The sequence below is a fragment of the Pyrgilauda ruficollis genome, unplaced genomic scaffold (assembly GCF_017590135.1).
Source record: "Pyrgilauda ruficollis isolate IOZ18807 unplaced genomic scaffold, ASM1759013v1 scaffold25, whole genome shotgun sequence".
NCBI classification, from domain to species: domain Eukaryota; kingdom Metazoa; phylum Chordata; class Aves; order Passeriformes; family Passeridae; genus Pyrgilauda; species Pyrgilauda ruficollis.
This window is the reverse complement of record NW_024523822.1, coordinates 7,113,524-7,133,212: the sequence shown is the minus strand read 5'-3', so window position 1 is coordinate 7,133,212 and position 19,689 is coordinate 7,113,524. Positions and strand designations below refer to the sequence as shown.

General features: G+C 42.6%; 1 protein-coding gene across 1 annotated transcript; it reads left to right on the top strand.

Annotated features, from left to right (window-relative positions):
• Positions 1 to 1,346: 1,346 nt before the first annotated feature.
• Positions 1,347 to 6,124, top strand: LOC121355409 (cytochrome b-c1 complex subunit 7). Its single transcript, XM_041470815.1, has 4 exons — positions 1,347 to 1,456; positions 2,655 to 2,726; positions 4,458 to 4,624; positions 5,887 to 6,124. Exons 1-4 carry the CDS (start codon positions 1,438 to 1,440, stop codon positions 5,962 to 5,964), a joined length of 336 nt encoding a protein of 111 aa, XP_041326749.1. The 5' UTR covers positions 1,347 to 1,437; the 3' UTR covers positions 5,965 to 6,124.
• The last annotated feature ends 13,565 nt before the right edge of the window (positions 6,125 to 19,689 follow it).

Genomic DNA, 19,689 nt, shown 5'->3' with positions numbered 1-19,689 from the left:
GGAATTATCAAATGCTTCGCAATGTATTTGGGAAGAACGAAAAAGTTGCCTAATCCACATGCAGAACTGTTTGATGTTGTTTAGAAGTTTGAATTTCTTCAAAAAAACAGCTCAGGAAATCTGAAACCCAAATGTTTTAATTTGGATTTAAGCTTCTTTAATGAAAAAGCCTCAATGTTTTAAGACTGCACTGTTGAAGCTAAAAATAGCAATTTTTATGCACACAACAGAATAAAATCCAAAGGCGAAATTCTACTAATAGGTGGGAAATAAAGTAAGATTAAAGAGATTTAAAGAATGAGAATAGTAGTGATCTCCAGATTATGACTTTGGATAAATTCTTATTCAAATTAAGAATTTGAAAAAAAAGTGCTTGAAACACATTGAAAAATCACATTCACTGTCTGCAGTATATAGCTGAGATTATCTCTTTTGTATTTTTTTTCTCATGTTTCCTGTTCCATTGGCCTGGAAATATTGCTTGAAATACTCTATTAAATAGACTGTTCTTGGTGGAGAGGCATAACAAATTTCATGGTGAAATGTGCTGACTAAGCACTTCCCCCCATTCCTTCCTGTTAAATAAAAGTATCCAAAGTCCAATATACTTACTTGGATTTTTGACTGTATTAAATGCTAATAATAAACTGTAATCTTCAAACAATCTTGTAAAAAATAGTGTTTACAGTAAAAATGTTAATAGAAAATATGTGGATTCATAATGTTGGAGTTAACTTTTGCAGATTTTCTCCACTAGCCTTATTACTATGTATTACCATGTGACAAACCATTGTAACAGAAATTATATTACAGAGTTTGTATATTTTGAATGTCTCAAACTTTGAGCTTTAAATTCCTTTAATATTTTTAAATGTAGGAATGATTGCTGCCAGAGCTAAACCAGTTTCTTTGAAATGTTGAATGCACAAGCTTCTGCCGAAATAGATGAAGAATGAACGCAAAACATTTAAAGGGAGTGCTAAAATGGAAGGGGAGAGGGGATCGAAGAACTTTATGAGGATCGTGACAAAAACTTTGTGGCTTTACGATTAAAAAAAATAAATAAAACCACAAACTTTTCTGGCTGAAATGACCCACTGCGTTGCGTACTGCCTATTTCTGTGCTCCCCCATGTCCGCAGTTTGTTCCTTTCAAACCGCAGTGCTCCCTTCCTGAGGGAAGGCCTGGGCAGATGCAGCGCTCTGTGCTCCCCGCTCACCTGGCGGCTGCGATATCTGAGCAGAGATAGGTTTTTGCTCCTTGGCGTGACCCGTTGTTGCTTTGCCTATCGTGCTTTGCAAAGCTAACTTTTATTTTTATTTTTATTTTCGTCTGTCCCTTATTTCTGCCCTCCCGCCAGAGCGCAGGCGCCGGCATTGGCGGCCCGGCCCCGCCCCGCGCCTTACCCAGGAGCCCGCGCGGCGCGCCGAGGTCAAGATGGCGGCGAGGGCGCCTGGTGAGGCGGCGGGGGCGCTGGGGGGGCGGCGGGGCCGGCTCTGTTCCCGGCCTCCTCCCGCCTGCGGTGCGGGGCTCACCTCGGCCCGCGCTGGGCAGCGAGGCGGGCCGTGACGGGGAGTGGGGGAGCCGGGGAGCCGCTGTGCACCGTATGCCCTTGACGGGGACAGCGAGTGCCGGTTCCACAGTCGCCGGGCGAGGCTCCTTGCCGGCCTTGCCGTGGCGGCGGCGGGAGCCTGGCCCCGATAGCTGAGCTTTGTGGGCGTAGAGCATGCTCGGGAGCACTGGAGGAAGCCTTGGGCTGCTCATGAGGGCCCTCGGGGATTGCTGTCCTGCGCGGATACCGACTCGGCGCGCAGTGGTCTAAGGTTATTCCTTGTCTGGCCCTAAAGGACGAAGGAGTAACTAAGTAACCTGCTGAGGTAGTGCTCTGATGAGCTCCTTTGGGGTGTTTTGGGGGTGACCTGGTGAGACTGATGATTTAAAAGTCATCATGTGAAACAGCTCGCCCGCACTGCATTGCCCGTGTTGTGCCGTTCGTGTCCCTTCCAGACCCCTTGTTGAGGTATTTGATAATGTGTAAAAGCACCTCTGCTTCCCAAACCACACTTAAAGGAAGGTGAACGTGCCATATGTGGTGTGGAGGTCTGGTTTTTTGTCTGATGAATTCTTTTTGTTTGGTTGGGGTTTCTTTTGAGGTTTTAATGTGGATTTCATGGTTGACTTTGGCAGCTCCTTGAAAAAGGAATAGCATTCGAGTATCTGGAGAGGAGAGCAGAAGGTTAACAGTATAATAATATGCTGGGCTTGAAGTCACATAGCGAAAGCCAAGGAACCTAGATAAATTATTGGAAAAGCCTGATGGTTTTGTTTTATGTAGACTATGGGTTTGGCTCATGTAAGTGTTATGGAGTCTAAGAGTTTTGTTGCTACCTTTGATGAGGTAGCATTTTTCCAAGCCTTAAAGCAGCCTAATATTCAGATATAGTGAAATGGGTTAAACTCTTGTATGTAGTTAGTTCAGTGTCAGTTACGGGATACTGAGAAGTAGAGCCCAAGTCACATATGGTCAAATTCAAACTTGATGCAGTGTTACATTACTGCACATGTTGGAGGCCAGCAAATATTTGTGTACTGCCACAGTAAGGTGTTAATGTTGACTTTTACCTTGCTGTGCTACTGATGATCATCATGTTCAGTTGCAGGAGGTGGTCGCCTGTTAGACAGGATTTGCAAGTGGTATTACAATGCGGCTGGGTTCAACAAATATGGTAAGTGTTTCATTGAGTTTTAAAAACTGCAAATGTAACAGTTCTCAAACTAGTTATGGTTCATGGCTGGCATATGTACACAATGGCATAAGTCCTTTTGATCAAAACTAGCTACTACTTTGTGGCAAAAAAAGTTGACAATAGCTTCAATTATTTCTGTGTTTGCTCATGTTCCAGTGAATTAACTTATATATAATATATATATATATATATAAAATATATATATATAACTTATAACAGCTAAGGCCAGGCTGGGGAAGTCGAAAAAACTTTCACAAAGCAGTCCTGAAAGCTCAATTATTTACATTTCCCCACCGAGTCACTTTCACTGGCCAGTGACTTCTAACTTAAAGACTGCCCTTGAAGCTGGAGAGGTTCCCACTGATCATAGTCAGCCTATCTGCAGTACTTATGCAAAGTATCCAAAGTGCAAAAAAGATTACAGTTATTCTGCCCTTTGTGTCACCATAACTTCAGCTGGCATCACTCTGGCCTGCACAGTGGTGGAACAGGTGTCAAAACAGGGCTTCCTTAAGGAAGGAGAAGAGGGTCCCTTAATGGTGTTGTCTTCAGTTTATTCAGAGTTGTTACCAAGTTTGTTTCAACCAATTAGATGGCAGAACAGTTCTTGTATGACAAGAATCTGAATATTCAGATGCTGCAGTTTATTGCTCACCACAATACAAGCAAATCTCTTAAAGGAAGTTAACATACCTGCCCTGGGGAAATTAGAAAAAAATTACAAGAGAACTGTAAATAAGTAGTTTAGATCCTTCCTCCAAAGGTGCAGTGCTTAATTCCTCTTTGATAATGCCTGTCTGCTGAAATTCTTACTTCTGCTGCTTCCCTTGAAATGTGAGTAAAAAATTAGCAAAGCATGAAATTTAATACAGTGATTGAACTAGAAGCAGTGCTCCCTGTGCCTTTGAAATAAATTACAAAACTGAATTTAAGAATATGTGACTCAAATATTTGTTTATTGAGACACTACTGCCAAAACAGTCACATGAGATTAAAACCTTTAAGCACAAGTCAGAAGGTATGTTGTAGTAATCATCTCGGAATGCCACAGAAGTAATATTGTCCTATTTTGTTAATACTGAACCTTACAGAAAGGTCGGTTGTGTTCAAGAACCCTGTGTTCCACAGAAGGTGTGGGAGTGTGCTTAGTTTTGAGAAGACTGGGTGTTTCTCCCTGATTTAACTTCTAATTTGGAGCTCACACATTGACATAGAGCTTTGGGTTTCCATAGCTTCATGTAGTCAGCAGAGGTCTGGTCATCATGAACAGGGCAGTTGAGGGAAAAATTCTTCAGTACTGAAGGAGTCTCATCTGTGGCTGACTGACTCTAATGGATTCAGAGCTCTCAAAAACCCTTTACCTGGACAGTCATCTTTAACAGAGATACAAAATTAGATGCACATGAGTTCACCCCTTGGATCCAGAGAAGTTTTTGTTCTGTATATGCATATTCTCATGAAACACATTGAATTAAATACCCATTTTCCTTATTCCTCTTTAAGAAAAGGAGTGAAAAAAGTAAATGGAGTCTTTTAAAGTCAGTGTTTAGGATTGCATGCTCTCTCTGAACAATTAGTGGCTCTCCTGGATTGGTTTGGCTTTTCTTCATAAGTTTGTGCTGGCAGTGTTTTGCCCATGGTACATGTGTCAGTCCTAAATCTTACTGAAGAACATTCATTCAGTGGTACTGTAAATTCTTCTTTGTTCAGGGTTAATGCGAGATGATACATTGCATGAAGATGAAGATGTAAAAGAGGCATTGAAGAGACTTCCAGAGCATCTGTACAATGAGAGAGTATTTCGCATAAAGCGAGCGCTGGACTTAAGCTTGAAACATCAGATCCTTCCCAAAGACCAGTGGGTGAAGTATGAAGAGGTATGTGCATGGAGTGTTTCCAAGGTGCAGGTCTTAAATGACACTGCTAGGACTGGTGGTTGGGATTTTCCTTCTCTGGGGAGACACATGTTTACATGTTCTTTATCATGAATGAGTCAGTATCTCATGGAGTACCTCTGGAAAACACTTTTGATTGCAGTTTAGAAATCTGTTTTTCTGTACAAATTACTAAATTTTTCTCAAGATGACGGAAGCTTATGCTGCACCTCAGAATCACAGCACATTGTTTGCGTTCAGACAAAATATTTCTTCTAAGCTGTCAGATAAATAAATACAATGTAAATAGCTTTGGAATTCTTAAAGAAGGTCTCCTGCTTTTCTGATTAATTTCTTAATCTTGCAGAAAATCTTGAGCCAAAGCTTTTATTCATTGAAGGTGCCAAGGAAGAATAATTTGTAGGGAAATCATGCATTAAAATAAGTGTCACCTTGTACTTCAAAAAACAAACTGCACTTTCCTTATCAGATGTAAGTAAATTTTATTTTTTGGTAGTAAATTGGTTGACAGACTTTGCATCACTGTCCACCTCAGCTTTCTCCAGGTTACTTGGCAGGGAGGAATTTTATCATCAAACTTTTGACTATAGGAGAGTATAAACGCATGAGAGATGTATTAATGCATCTCTGAATAAGCAGAGGCTGTTTCTTGTGGTCTCATAGGTCATATTTAGGTAACTGCTGCATTGAATAACTGGTCAATTCCTCAAGCAGTAGTTTGGTTTGTAAGTGTTAAACATGGCCAGGGTGTTCTATCAAATACAAGTTTACAGTGCTGTTTAGAAGTTAAGCTCAAAAAGAGATTATCTGGAATATTATTGTTGGACTTTGAACTAATTACAGTGCATCTTGCACATTTGAGTATCTGCCAAAAAGAACACTGTTTCTAAAGGCATAGCTGGAAGCATCACTTTTTGCCTGCTAATGTTGATGAGGCATTAGTAATTAGTTGTTGCTGAAGTGCAGAACTTGTCATCACAGCCTTGGCAGATACAAAGTTTACCTTTTCAGGGTAAGTAAGGCTGGATTCTTGTTTGGTTTGTTTTGGGGGGTTTTGTTTTGGTAGTTTTGCTTGTTTGTTTTGAGGTTTTTTTGTTTTTTGGAGTTTTTTTCCTTGATAGGTTGGTGTTTAGTCAAACGTGGGAAGGAATGCAGAAGAAACAGTCTGTAGGAATGACTTGAGATGTTTTTGGACCTTGCTGTAAGTTTAAATATATTTCTTCTATATATCTCTTCTTTTTCAGGATCACCGTTATCTCGAACCATATCTAAAAGAAGTAATCCGTGAAAGACAAGAAAGGGAAGCATGGAACAAGAAATAACTGTTGAACTACTTCATGCAAATATCCAGATATTTCTGATATTTTAAACATTTGGATGTAGAAGTCCATAGGGAGGCAGTTGTGGGCCTGAGGAATACTGTTTCAGCTTGTTCATTGAATCTGTTCATCCAACTAAAATAAACATGTCAAACTATAAAAATCTTGGAAGAGTTCTTTCTAAATGTTAACAAGCTAATGTTCAGATCTTTCCTGTGAGCATATACATTACACATTAGCTTAGTGGTATGCAGTCTTCATCCCAGCTCTTGATTCTTACTCTTTTATCATACAGCTGTTTTCTGCAGTAGTAGAATTAGGTTAGAAATGTTCAGGACTGTTGGTGCTAGTTGCTCTCTTAAGTTAAAGAAGATTTGGTGTTCATTTGTCACTTGTCCCTGTAGGCAACAATACTGAACCAGTGTTTGCTGTTACAATGGTATTGTGAGACAGAAGAATGTAATATTCTGTGTACCTGAGCAGATACATATTGTAAAAATGGAAAATAGAGATGATTCCTTAATCATAAAATGGGAAATGTTTCCCTAACTTTTTATACCATATATGTTGTTAAGCCTTAAAAACTATTTTCATGTAAACCATAATCAATGTCTCACTTCAGCTTTTTGAGACTTTTTATTCTTTTAAAGAGTAAAAGTGGTATTCTGATGTGCTTTGAACAACATAGCACTTAACATAGTTAACTTCTCATGGGTTTTTTTCATCACCTAAAGCATGCTCTAATTTTTAGTGATTCATATCCAGAAAAAACTGGCCCTTACTGGCTGAAAACCTGGACTTTAGTCTTCCATAGTTCAATGGTAGTGTGAATTTGATGCAGATACTGGTATAAGGCATGAAATTCAGAGGCTGTTGTGTAACCTGGATGAAGTACAGAATCTTGCATGATGGCCTCAAGGTTAGTGTTTTTCCTTTTGTTGTGCATGCTTGTGTGCCAAATACAACACCCAGTTTACCAAAAGAAAAAAAGAGCAAACCACATCTGCAGTTTTGAATTGGTATGACCAAATAAAATACTGGATTAGAAGCTTTTAGCTTTGTTCATCACTCTGTTACTGACCTTCACCTGCTTGCTTAAGTCCCTTACATCTGTAGGATGGATACAATGATCCCTCAAAACTTGACAGCCTGATGTGGCAAAACAAAATTCTGCAAAAATACCTTCATTGCCAATATTGCTCCTAAGTCTGCATGGAAAATATATTAAGAATTTGAGGCTTCGTTTTTCTCCTGTAGTAAAATCTAATGATTGAAGCATACATAATTTGATGTGTTTTTAGGAACTTCATGATTTTCTTCCAAGAGACAAATAGGGCATGAAGTTTCACACTTCTCTTTATGGAATTATTAGAGTATAGCTTTCTAATGAAATCAGAACTATTACATTATCTCTTAGAATTATATTAGAAGACTTAATTACATAGTGAAAGTAGTACTTCAAAAGCATAGCTGGTCAAATTTCTATGAAAGCTAGAATTCTATGGAATACTCTGCTTATTTGACCACAGGTTTTGATTAAGAAAAAAGCCTCTCAAAAATTACTTCATATGTACAAAGGGGCTTTGTTGGCATAAGATGCTTAAAAATAGGCTGATCTTTGAGTGAAGTGCAAAGCAGCCACACCACAGTTGGCCTAAACCATCTGAAATCACTGACCCCTTTACTCTCAGGTGTAACATCTTAAAGAGTCAGAGGTGAGTAGTAGAAGTTAATAGAAGAGTCTTTCCAAGTGATCTTTTTGGGCAGCTCAAGGGAAAGAGGAAAAAGAAAGCCATGTTAAGAGCTTTCCTGCTCACTGAGGCTTCATTTAGATGAGTTTTCAGATGCTTCTGACTTGGATTGATAATTTTTAACTTCAAATTTCCCTAATGTCCGAAGTAGTCTTCTGTCGAAGCATTTTGAATTGTCTAGTTGTATCTTGGAGGGCTATTGGTATTAGTAAGGAAAATATTATTTACCATTTTTGGCAGAGATGGGTGTGTATTTGAAATGTTTAGAAGTATCTAAAAATGGTAAGGAACAGGGAAGAAGGAGGCTAGTGTAAGAGTGGCATCTATTGCCTGGGAGCCAGGAGCTATAGCAGCTCTGTGTTAAAGACCAAACCCTTCTTTAGGATATGTGGTGTGAGATTTGTACGCCTCTGCTACTGGCTAATGAATGAGTAGCTTGGGAGACATTTCATATTTCACTTTCTGGTGTTCCCCTCTGTGCACACCAAGTTGACAAGCATCAATCTTAGCCAGAAGAAATGGGAGTTTCCTTGTATGTAACATTTAAATTCTGCTGGTGACAAGTTGGAGGGTCAGCATGATTCCCAATTTTGAATGCTTGCAGTTATGCTTAAAAATATCTGGGATGGGAAGGAATGCATTTGCAAAAATGGGTTTCAGACCTGCAATTTCACTGTTGGTTCTACCCCACCTGTCCATCTCTCTGTGGGATCCTGCCCTCTGAATCATCCCGGCCTGTGCAGCCATTAGCTTGCTGTCTGCAAAGTTGCCTCATTTTAAGGAAAAGGTTAGTAACAGTAAAGGGGATCAGATAGCTAGAGGAGAAAAGAAAAGAAAATAAGAAAATAGAATAGTCTGATGAGGAAGGAAAGGGCCTTCTGCTTTAGAGAACTGGGATTTCTTTATTCTGCTATTACAAGGTTCTTCTGTAATACTAAGCAAGACACTTGGTTCACAGAAACTCCATAAGAATTTTGCTAAGTGCTTAATATATCTGTGCTTGGAGCTACATCTGCAGAAGTGCGGAGTAATCACATCTGTGTCTGGGTTCAGTTCATTGGTTCTGAAAATATTAGGTGCAAGTGTTGGTATTTATCCATACACACAATGGTTACTACAGGTGGTAGTAGCAGGAGCAAATTTCACAGGGATTGTCACTATCCTCATTCCTCTAGTGGTAAGTGCAAAAAATACTTACATAGAAGAAGATGTATTTGTGGCTTGTATCTGGTACTTTCAGAAAGCAAGGATGAGTCGTGCACTGAAGAGGATTGTAAAGAATTTCTGAATGAGAAGAGTGCCTAAAATGTGAACCTGCAATTTAAGGTCATATCATCATGTACAATGCAACAGCGAATGTTGCATCTCCTTATTCCTGATTTTGATACCTTCACCTTTGTTAATGTAGTTTTTTTGGATATAAATTTTGTAGGGATTCCATAAATTACTGAGCTATTTTTGTAGTTCACCACATCCAAGTCATGTGTGTAAAATTAAGAGTCTGAGCTGACATTTCTAGTCCTGCAGTTTGATGATAGTTTTAGCTTAAATTATTCTTCATCACTTTTGAGCAAACCTGTGCTTCACTTGAAGTTCTCTTTATTAAATACATAATGAAATATAAGAATACATTTTGATTGGTGAAGATCATGTTTGCTATGTCAGACTGATTTCCTTAAATTTTGAATTGGTCAACCCCAAAACAATGGATTTTTTTCAGCACTATAACAAGAAACATATGCTTGTTTTACATCCAACTTCCATCTGAAAGAGAGCTACAGCAGATACAAATCCCATAAGAATTTTGATGAAACATCGTGCTTGTCATTTTAATAGAAGCGTTTTAGCATTAGTATGGTAAACACATTCTGACTTGAGGCATTTTCTCTCTAGAGAGCAAAGGTCAAAGATGACCTTCAGGACTTCTCCACTATTGGCAGTTGGTTTTCATGGACTGAAACTGTGGCCAGGGCAAGGGCTGTTCCTGGGCAGCAGAACAGGCAGAGGCAACCCTCCAGGGTGACATCAGAGTGACTTCACTTTTCATAGCCTCTCTTAGCTGATCTACAGCCCAAAGGGCTAACATCTTGAAAAACTGTAGGCCACAAACTTCATTGTAAACAGTGTGTTAACATCTAAATACCATGAGGCCTGATCCCAAAACTATTTCCTCACACTCCCCTGCAGGCCGTGTGGAGCTGTAAGCTTCCTTCAGTGTCAAGAAGTTCCTGACTCACTCAGAACCTCTGCTGGTGTTACTGGGATGAGGTGACAGGCAAGTGTGCTGTCCCAAAGCTGTGCCAGAAAGCATCTGCACCTCTGCCTTCCTGGCAGGGTATGTGTTAAGACATGTCTGGAGAAGGAGCCCTCAATGCCTTCTGCTCACTGGTGATTTAATGCTAGGTTATGCTGGCAGCCTGTCAGCTCAATTACTTTTTCTTCACAAAAGGTGTCAATTCACAGTTCCCTTCTTGGTGAATGCTTACATATTTTACGTAATATTTACATATTTTCTGGAGTGCAAGTGGGACTATTAATCATTTTGGCTATCTCTCTTCTGCTATGAAAGATCTGATAAACTGTACCAGGAGACACGAGGACTCAAATCAGTTGCTTAGAGCTTTTTTCTAGGCTGGTTTATGATGAGCTTCAAAATAAGGGGAGTGCCTGACTCCACCTGCCTAGGGGCACTTGCCTGTCTAGGCAATTACTGTCCACCAGCTTCTGCCCTGCTCTCTCCTGTAGTACCTGAGCTGTGGCACTGGATCAGGGAGCTAGGCCAAGGGCTTGAGTGAAGAATGCAGGGTGGATGAAGGGTTGAGGTAGACCCAGGATTAGGGTGTCATGTGCAGGGATCTGAAGAAAGTATAAAGAATGTAAGTTGACCTCAATCCCCTTTGCCTGCTTTGGAGGTGCACGGTGAGGATGAGGTGAAGTTGATGCATTTATGTGCAAACGTGGTTTAATGCATTTTGGGAAATGGGAACACTGAGTATGAGCATGTGGAGAGAGGTATGAGGTAGTTTGACAAAGGCAAAGGTGCTTTTCAGGCCACTACAGAGAGTGACACCTGTATGTCCTAACTTTGGGAATGCCAAGTTCATGGCACTCATTGAGGTTTACGTTTTCCCCAAAGAATATTTAAAGATCATACACTGAACCTTATTGCGAGTCCAAGCTGTCCCTGCCCCGCCTCCAGGGTGCCTGGACATGGCCTAAGTGTCCATCTCCTGTGGGCCAACCTCATCTGCTTCTTTCATGAAAATCAGAACATTTTCAAGAAGATGCCCCCACAGTGACAGGGTAGGTCTGACTTTTGGATGCTCACATCTCTGCTGCAAAAGAGGAGCAGTAGATCTTTCTCTTCCAAAGCCTAAGCAAGTGCTGGAATTGTTGCTGCTTTATGAGCGTGTGCTGCTTTGGTTCCTGTGCTGGGAAAGGACCTGGAGCCTGAAACCTGATTAGAAGGAGGTAACTCAGCACAGCTGGGCTGTGCTCTCCTCAACCCTTCCCAAAGTGGTTCCCCACTGGCCTGCATGGATCTGGTTCTTTGTGTCTAAATCTTCTGGATTGCAAGGGGCGGCTGCATAGTGAGACATGGAGTTAAGCACTGCTGCACTCAGTATTCCAACACCTAAGCCCTTTTATGAAGCCTCATACTCCCACTGCGGCCTAGCAGATTGAAATGATTGTTTATAAGCAGCAAAGTTCAGAGTCCAAAGCTCAGATCTCTTCAAGGCACTTCAGAGGGTTTTCTGTCTGCAAGTTGCGTTCCCCTGTGGAGTATAAGTTTAAAAAGATACTATTATGAAATAGTCATAAAAGCAGCTTGATCTGTTTGGTTTGCTTCAATTAACTAAAAATTCTCCAAGTTCTCCATGTTTGTCGGCCGCACTCTCTCATCCTGAAGAAGGTGGGTGAAAACTCCATCAATGTGCAAGCGGGCCCCAGCAATGCTCAGCACTCAGCCAGCCTGCTGCAGCTCACCACACTGTCGTGGCTGTGTAGAGGAGGCTCTGCTGAAAATCAAGGTGCATCCTGCTGCCAGGTGAGGCTTGGCTCAGCTCTGCTTTGCGCACTGCAAAAGCCAAGGTACCAGAGGAGGGGTGAGATCATCATTTTGGAGCTCTGTGGAGGCAGTCATCCCTGCCTAGGAGCACTTAGGGCAAAGTCAGAACATGGGGCTGCACAGACAGCAACTAGACATGCTTTATTTATATAGTTTATATAGCAACAACACAAAAAAAATTCTCAAGAAAAATAAAAGTAACAGGCCATATTTCCTTTCAGAAGTACAGCTTTGTTTTTTATCTGGTCACAGACTCTTGCTATTTCTCGTGGAAAGGAGGGGTGTAGTCACCTTCACCTCTGGAGCTCTGGGGGATCTCTTTCATGAATTTCCATCCTTAGCTTTTCATAAGTATATCAAACCCAGTGGTGTGTCTGAATGTGTCCAGAACAGCCATTAAAGCCTTATTCAACAAGCTACTTCAAAAGAACAAGAGGAGGTATGCTCTGAAAGGGGCCTTCTCCTCCAGCTGCTTCCACCCAGCACTTTAAAAACACATAAGACACAATAAAGCACGTGTTGACATAAGTGAGCCTCAAAAAAACCACTGGATTATTTTGAAGGAGTATAATCTTAAGTGGGGAGAGTTATCATCCTTCACCCAGCAAAACAATTACATCAGTGCAGCTTGGACTGGGATCTGCCTTAAGATCTCCCAGATGTTGCAAATGGTGTAGTTGCTGATCAGTTGCTCTGGGTAATTATAAACTGTCAGATGGAGGAGGGGAGGTTGGTTCTCAAATGAAACAACATAAAAGCTTTTTGGGGAATTGTAGAGAGGAAGATCCACTGTTCACAGCTGACACTGAGAGCCACAACAGTCTCTGCTTATGCCTGAGTGGACATGTCTCTGAGCCTTAGACCTGAGCTATGGCATGCTGCATAGAGATGAGCCCTGCAGCAAGGGGTTTGCTGCGGACTGATCCTAGCAAATCTGCTCAGAAATCATTTTAGCAGAGTCTCCTAGCCTAGAATGAGGGACCTGCTGCCCACCTCACTAGCAGAAGCCCATCTGATCCTGACGCAGCAGATGCCAGCCCTTACTCAAATGGAAAGAGGCAACCTGGTTAAAAACTGCCACTTTGCTGGTCCTGGGAGAAATCAGCTTTCCCGGCCACAGGGTTGGTCCCCTGCTCAGACCTGGTCTGAGCAGCTGGAGGACAGAGCCCCAGATGAGGTGTTGGTGCTGTGCTGCAGCACAACAAGAGTTCAGGACTCTGGGAGCTGCAAGGTGATGGGGAGCAGGTCCCTGATGCTGTAGCTGGGTGGCTCAAACACTTACCAGAGCCTGTCCCCAGCCCAAAGGGTCATTTTTGGGCAGTTTCTCTGAAATATTTGTTGTTTGTAGCACAAACAAGCAGTGGGCATGGTGAGCTTATGCCAGAAATAAGCCTGGCTCCTCTCCTCATTGCATGTGACTGCTACCTCCCTTAAACACACCAGCAGTCACTGGACTCATGGAGCATGTTCAGGTCATCAGTGACCCTTGAAGGATTTGGGAAGGCACCAGTGTCCTGAATGGCCTTTGGAAATCAGCTGGGAGATGCTTCAGCCTTAGAAAGAGAGGGGATATTGGAAATTCCCCATGCTGGTGTTTCCATGGGTAACATGAATTGGTGAACTGCCTCTCCAAGGTCCCTTCTGAGAGTCCCAGATCACAGTCCCACTGGGCTCCAGCCATGCCATCTGCCCAAGTAGCTGGGGTGTCCATCCCGCTCCCTGCAGCCCAGGGCATGTGACAGAGCCATGTTTGCCAGCTTGCAGCCGTACCCCAGGCTGTGAAGGTGGGAGCATGGTGAGGGTGAGGAAGCAGGGTGGGCAGCAGCCATCCCCACATGGCCTGCCCGGGCTGGTGAGCAGTAAGCAGCACCAGCAGCTAATGCTGTGCCACGGCAGAGGGAGCACAGGCTCCCAGCCATGGCTCTGGCCTCTGTTACCAGCACACTGCTGCTTCCCCACCACCTGCTCTGGGGTTCCTGGATCCCAGAACAGACAGGGATGCACTCAGGGAGGGTGTGCTCAGCCGCCACCCTGGGCAGAGCTGCCCAGTGCCAGAGATGCAGGTGGCTTCATCAGCACACCAGGGTGACAAGCTCAGCATTAGGTCAGCTACACAAAAACGAACCCCTGGCAATGCCAATGCCCCAGGTGGAGGGGTGGCTTTGTCCTGGACTCAATGATAACAGTGGGGAAAAACATATCACCCATCTCCAGCATCACCAATCAAGGCTAGCTCACCCTGACACAAGGTGGGGCTGTGCTGTAACAGTACAAGCACCACCAGAATGTCCTGGCATTGTCTTCTTCCCTTTTTTAATTTCATTTTTCAGGATGACAACACTTTAGAGGTTTATGACCAACAGGAGAATTTACTACTAAGTCATATACTGATGTAATGAAATCTAATATATGCTGTGTAATGAGTTATGAGATGTTATTTAGTTTCAGGGTTTTATTACTTCAATCAGTTATGACCATATTTCCTTTTATATGATTGCTCACCCTTTAAACATACCAGATGACTGTATAAAGAACACCTAATAAAGTCTGGAGATGTTAAAATATAAATGTTTTAATTTTTGCCATAATTTTTTTCAGTTCTACCAGTGGTGGCTTTTGCACTGGAAGCAGTGCAAGACCCGGGCAGTGTTGACTTGTTCCTCTCTAGGAAGGAGCTGGACAACTGTGCTTCGTTACAAAGCACAGTCAGTCACCAACGCACTTCCCAGGTGATTGTATGTTGTATTGTGATTTTACATGCTTTATTTGTACCAAGTTGTACGTTGGGTTGCTCCTTTGTACCGCTGTTTTAATGGTTCCGTCGCAGTTGTCTCCTCCCTCCTTTCTGTTGTCAATCCCCATGCCTCCTCCCCTGTTTCCCTGGGTACGTGTGCATCGCTCCCCTGATCCCTCCTGGTGCCCCTGTCCATCACTCGGCGACCATTCCCCTTTCTCCAGAACCTTCTACCTAGGGCATCGAGTGATTGGTGCAGGGGCTGGGACTCCTCCCCAAGGTTGTCCCCATTGGTCCCCCTTAAAGTCAATCTTCCCTTTCCCCAAGCCCCCCCTGTCCTATTGGCTGGAAGGCAAACCCCTCCCCTGCTCCCTCCCCCCTTTATAAGCCCTTGCACAGCCCCACTCTGGGTCTTCAGCCAGGGGACCTCCTTTGGTTGGTGTCTTCCCTGTGTATTCAATAAACTTGGATTGCTGCCCCAGCTGGAGTGCACTCTCTTTACTTCTGGCGCTGCTGCCCAATATCTTGTCACACAAAGGTGGAAGCCTTAGCCCTAAGCTCTCCTGATCCCGCGAGGAGCGGGACGGTGTGCCCTGCTGCTGGCTGTGCTGGTGCTAGCTGGGACAGGCCCACCAGCGCGCTTGGACAAGCACGGCTTCAATTATACACAGAAATGGGAAGTCTTTTAGAATATAAACAAATGAAAGACAACACTGATCTGTGATAAAAGTCATTATCTCAATTAAACTCTCATATTTACCTTTGCAATTGCTATATACATGTGCCCTGGTTTCTACCAGTCTTCAAGAAGAGAGAATCAGGCTTATAGTCTTCAGTATCAAGATCAAATCCAGGGATGTTGTGCCCACGTACCATTTGGCAATCCTCCTAATTTTTCCACATTTATGCATTGTATTCTAAAGACTTTTGGGATAACGTCATAACAGTGGAATTATATAGCTGTGAAATAAGCCAGGATCAAGTCTTTAATAAATCAATGTTTTAGCAAGGAAAGGACAATTGCAGGAGTAGAGTCTCAGTTGTGACGTGTTCATGGTGAGTGTGGAGTTCTCAGAAATTATTGTAGAATGTATTTTATGATGTTAACAACTCCGCAGTAAGAGTTTGTGTCGAGTGAATACTGACTGTTGTAAGTCTGCAGCATACAGCTGCTCTCTGGTGAGCCACCCACTCCTGGGAATGCAGAGGTCTCCAGCTGCTGGCTGGGGTCCTGCACGGGTGTCACCTGTCTGGAGATGACACCTATGTATAACAGATCTAATTACAATGCTCTGATTTCCTCCCCACCTCTGTGGCAGGCAGCACTCGCATGATTTTCTGAACCTGGTGGAAGTCCCGGCTGCAGGAGTGCAGGGGAAGCCAGGCTATGCTGTGCTGCTGCACTGCTGCTGAGCTGGCAGGTAAGAGCCTGGTAAACCTGGGCCACTGTACAGGTTCTCTTGGCCAGCTTCAAGAGGGAGAATACTTCCTTTCAGTTACATTTTAATTTAGTGTTTGCAGCAACCAGAAATACTTTCATCATGTTTAATCTGCCGTGACTGTGGCTGCCACGTATGTCATGGCCCAAGGATAACTTTGTAGGGATGATCCCTGCTGTTCTGTTGCCTGCAGCAGAAAGGTACCAGAGGCCCATTTTGACAGAAGTTCCATGCCCATCTCCATCCCAGCCTCTGAGTCCTGTCTGTGACCAGCCTGTGCCTTGTTTTAGCTGTGGGCAGTATAGCTGCCATATGTATTCCCTTCCTTCCCATTCTGCAAGGCAGGGTGTCAGCCCAGAAGAGTCCTTCTGGACAGCTGTTTATCAATTCAATGTTTTTCAGTTTTATGTACATCAATATGCTTTACTTCTTCCAGTGTTTATTCAATTATTGATAGAGATACTAATGGAAGGGAAAGATTTCTAAATAATCCATTTTACTTCTCCATTCTATTAATATCTCTATTGCTAATTACATAAATTTTAGGAGAACTACAGCAAGAAATGAAATAAAGAATATACTATTCACAGTTCCAGACTAATAATTCAGCCAAAGAGAATCATACATCAAATAAATGGCCAAGTGTACTTAAAATGTGTCATTGTACAGTAACAAGGCAGAATTTAATCCCATTAAGAAAATGTTGGCAGTGGCTCCGTGTTTGGGAATATGCCACTGAACTGTCCTGCTGTAACCTTGGATGTAGGAAAAGTTGAGACAAAGCAGCATACTCTGCTTGACACATCTTTGCCCTTTAGGTCCTTAATGCTGCAGTGATTTACTGAAACATTTAATACTGTTTAGCTGCAGAAATTGTCTCATATGTGGAAGCTAAGCAATAACATGCTTGCTGAATGTGCCCTATTTGCTGCTTCATAAGCAAAGTTTATTTGCAGTTCCATAAAATACAGACTTCTGAGCTATCTCAAAAAAGCAAGTCCACATATTAATTTGTAAGAAACAAAATCTTTGTTCCATATATCTTATTTAAAGAATAAAAAGACAGGTGGGTTAGTATCTCACTAACCAAGGATTTAAGAAAAACTTTTTTTTCCCCTCAGGTTTTAGTTTTCATCTGGGTTATTATTCTGCTTTTACTTTGCCCCCACTGTTCCCAGAACAATCTGGAGTACTTCTCTATTTTTTAGGTACTTTGTATGTGGCACTCTGCTGCCAAAACAATTGACTTCTTTCTAATTAAGGATTTAATGTTTACCATAATAAAAAATAGTATAGCTAGATGCATTTCTCATGACCACATGTTGTATCCTTGGAGTTTTAGTTGTGGATCTGAAGAAAAACAGTGTGAATTAATGAAAGCATTAGATTTTCAAGACAAAATCACAGCTCGCTCAGTATAACCTACCTCCAGCAGCATGCTGGGGGCTCAGCACTGCTGCTCTGGAGTGCTCCCCAGACTGCTTCTGCTCCTCCTCATGCACAGAGCTTTCTTCTCTTCTGCTGGTGTGGCACTTCCCTGATTCTCCAAGCACGGAAGGAAAATGGGTGCTTTGAGTGCTATTAAACTGCACAAACACTGTGAGTTGGAAGTGTCAATATTCAGTGCCTTCCACTGGTCCTCTATTGAAAGTCTTGCTCCTAAAGTATCATCTGTGTGGTTTCCCTCCACTGTTATGTGCAATATCATGTTGTTGTGTGGAATTAATCACTTGACAGAGCTTTGTGTCTCTTTGTACTGCAACAGCTTCTAGAAAGATTCAAACTGGCAGTTTTTGTAATAAGTCATGAGGAAATATATCAGAATAGTGCATGTGTTTTATACTGCAAGGTCAGAGAGTACCCATACATCAGGGGCTACGGGGGGAATAAGAGGGTAACTATAGATATATGCCTAACACACAAATATAAGTGATTATTTTCTAGCTCTCATCCTCTGGCATTTGCTGTCAAACCAAAGAGAAAAAAAAATGCTGTACCTTTTTTGTGTGATTGTAGGAGTCTTCACCTCACAGAATCCAGTTCAGAAACCGCAGGCAGCAAATAGTGTGGCTCATAGAGATGGAGTGGCCCCATTTCTCTTGCACTAGTCACAGTGCTGAGGATCTGGCACAGATGCTCAAAGAGGCTGTGCTCCTGTGCTGGCAGCCCCATGGTCATGGCCAGGATGGGGTAACTGTGCTGCTTCCAGCAGATTTACTTCAAGGAGCAGAGGAGCAGCACAGCATGGTGGGGTGGTGTACCCTAGCAGGGCTCAGCACCAGCACTGGCTCCTAAGTGGCTCTTTGCTGCCGACAGCCTGGTGTTGATGTTTTAAGGGCAGCTTGCTGTCAGTGGAGGTAATATGACAAAAATTAGGTAGGCAAGAGGGATTAAAACATGTACAATATTGCAGAACTTGTTAGGCTCAATTACATGAGTCAGGAACTAGTGGAGTGTTTGAAGACCTGGAAATAATTCCAATTTGTCATACCAGGAGACTCCTTCCCAGAAACCGGCTGTGTAAGCAGAGGCAAGTCCACCATATGGAGAACAGATGTCTCAAGGGAGCTGAAAAGAAGATACTTTGCTAGTACTAAAAATATTCAGTATGAGGAGGTGATAACAAGTGCTTCTAAAGAAGAAGCAATTATTTATCATTGAGTAGACAATTTTTACTGTTTCCTAGAACACAAACCTAATAATCTCAAACTGCCAGAGTGAAGAGGCACTGATTCACAGCTTGGGGTAGAAACTATAATAATAAGCAGATTGCACATCTTGTTTAACCATCTGATTTTTAAAGCATATTTTGTCACAGTCTGTGTCACTGTGAAAAAAGAAAAAAAAAGGAAGTCAGAAGACCATGAGTTGTTGGTGTACAGTTGTTTTAATATACAAAGCAGTGCGGTTGCCTTTGCCATTTTTAGCTTGGATGTTTTACTTTTTTCCCTTTAATTAGGAACTGTCGTGGAGGTTGACTCAGTTTGCAACTCAGTCTTGTTAGAATGGTGTCTGTGAGAGCTGCCTCCAAGAACAAATCTGCTAAAACATCAGGAATCAGATTTGAGAGAAGCACTTCATCGCTGCCTTTGGGTGCCTTAGGAGATGTGCTAAGGGAAGATCCAGCTGAGCAAAGAAGGTCAAGGACTGCTTGATTTGAAATGGAGCTTTGCAATGACTTGCTCTACAAGCAGAAGCATGCATCTGTGGCTGCTGCCTGTGTAAGTACCAGCCATGGTGCTTTCATCCAGGCAGATGGCTGGGTTTTCCTCCTGACAGAGCAGCAGAACAAGAGCTATTGGCACAGCTCCTTCAGCTCCAGCAACTCCAGCAAATTACTGCAGGGAAAGATAAAGCAGTACCAGCAAGGGCCCTGTGGCTTATTCTCTGGTGCTGGGGTGAGAAGAACTGTAACAGGCTGTCTGCAACAGCCATTCATCTAATCTGTTCTTAAAAACCTCTAATGGCTGCACACCCCCCTCAGTCGACAAAGGCAGCATGCTCCTGAGCTTATATTTGTTTATAGCTGCGTAGTTTGTCCTACTATCTAAGCTAAATCTCCCTTGCATCCTGTTAAATCTATTACTCCTCATGTCTACTCTCAGTGGATATAAAGATAACATGTTTTCATCCTCTTTACAGAAAAAAATTTTGAAGGCTATTATCCCACTCCCTTTGGACCTATCTGTCTTCTCTTCACTAGACTAAACAACTCCAAGATCTTTCAATCTCTCC

Bases quoted from the DNA above. Each gene is read 5' to 3' on its own strand.
- LOC121355409 (XM_041470815.1), top strand. The intron at 2,727-4,457 runs GTAAGTGTTTCA...TTCTTTGTTCAG, and splicing joins GGCTGGGTTCAACAAATATG to GGTTAATGCGAGATGATACA. The intron at 4,625-5,886 runs GTATGTGCATGG...CTTCTTTTTCAG, and splicing joins AGTGGGTGAAGTATGAAGAG to GATCACCGTTATCTCGAACC.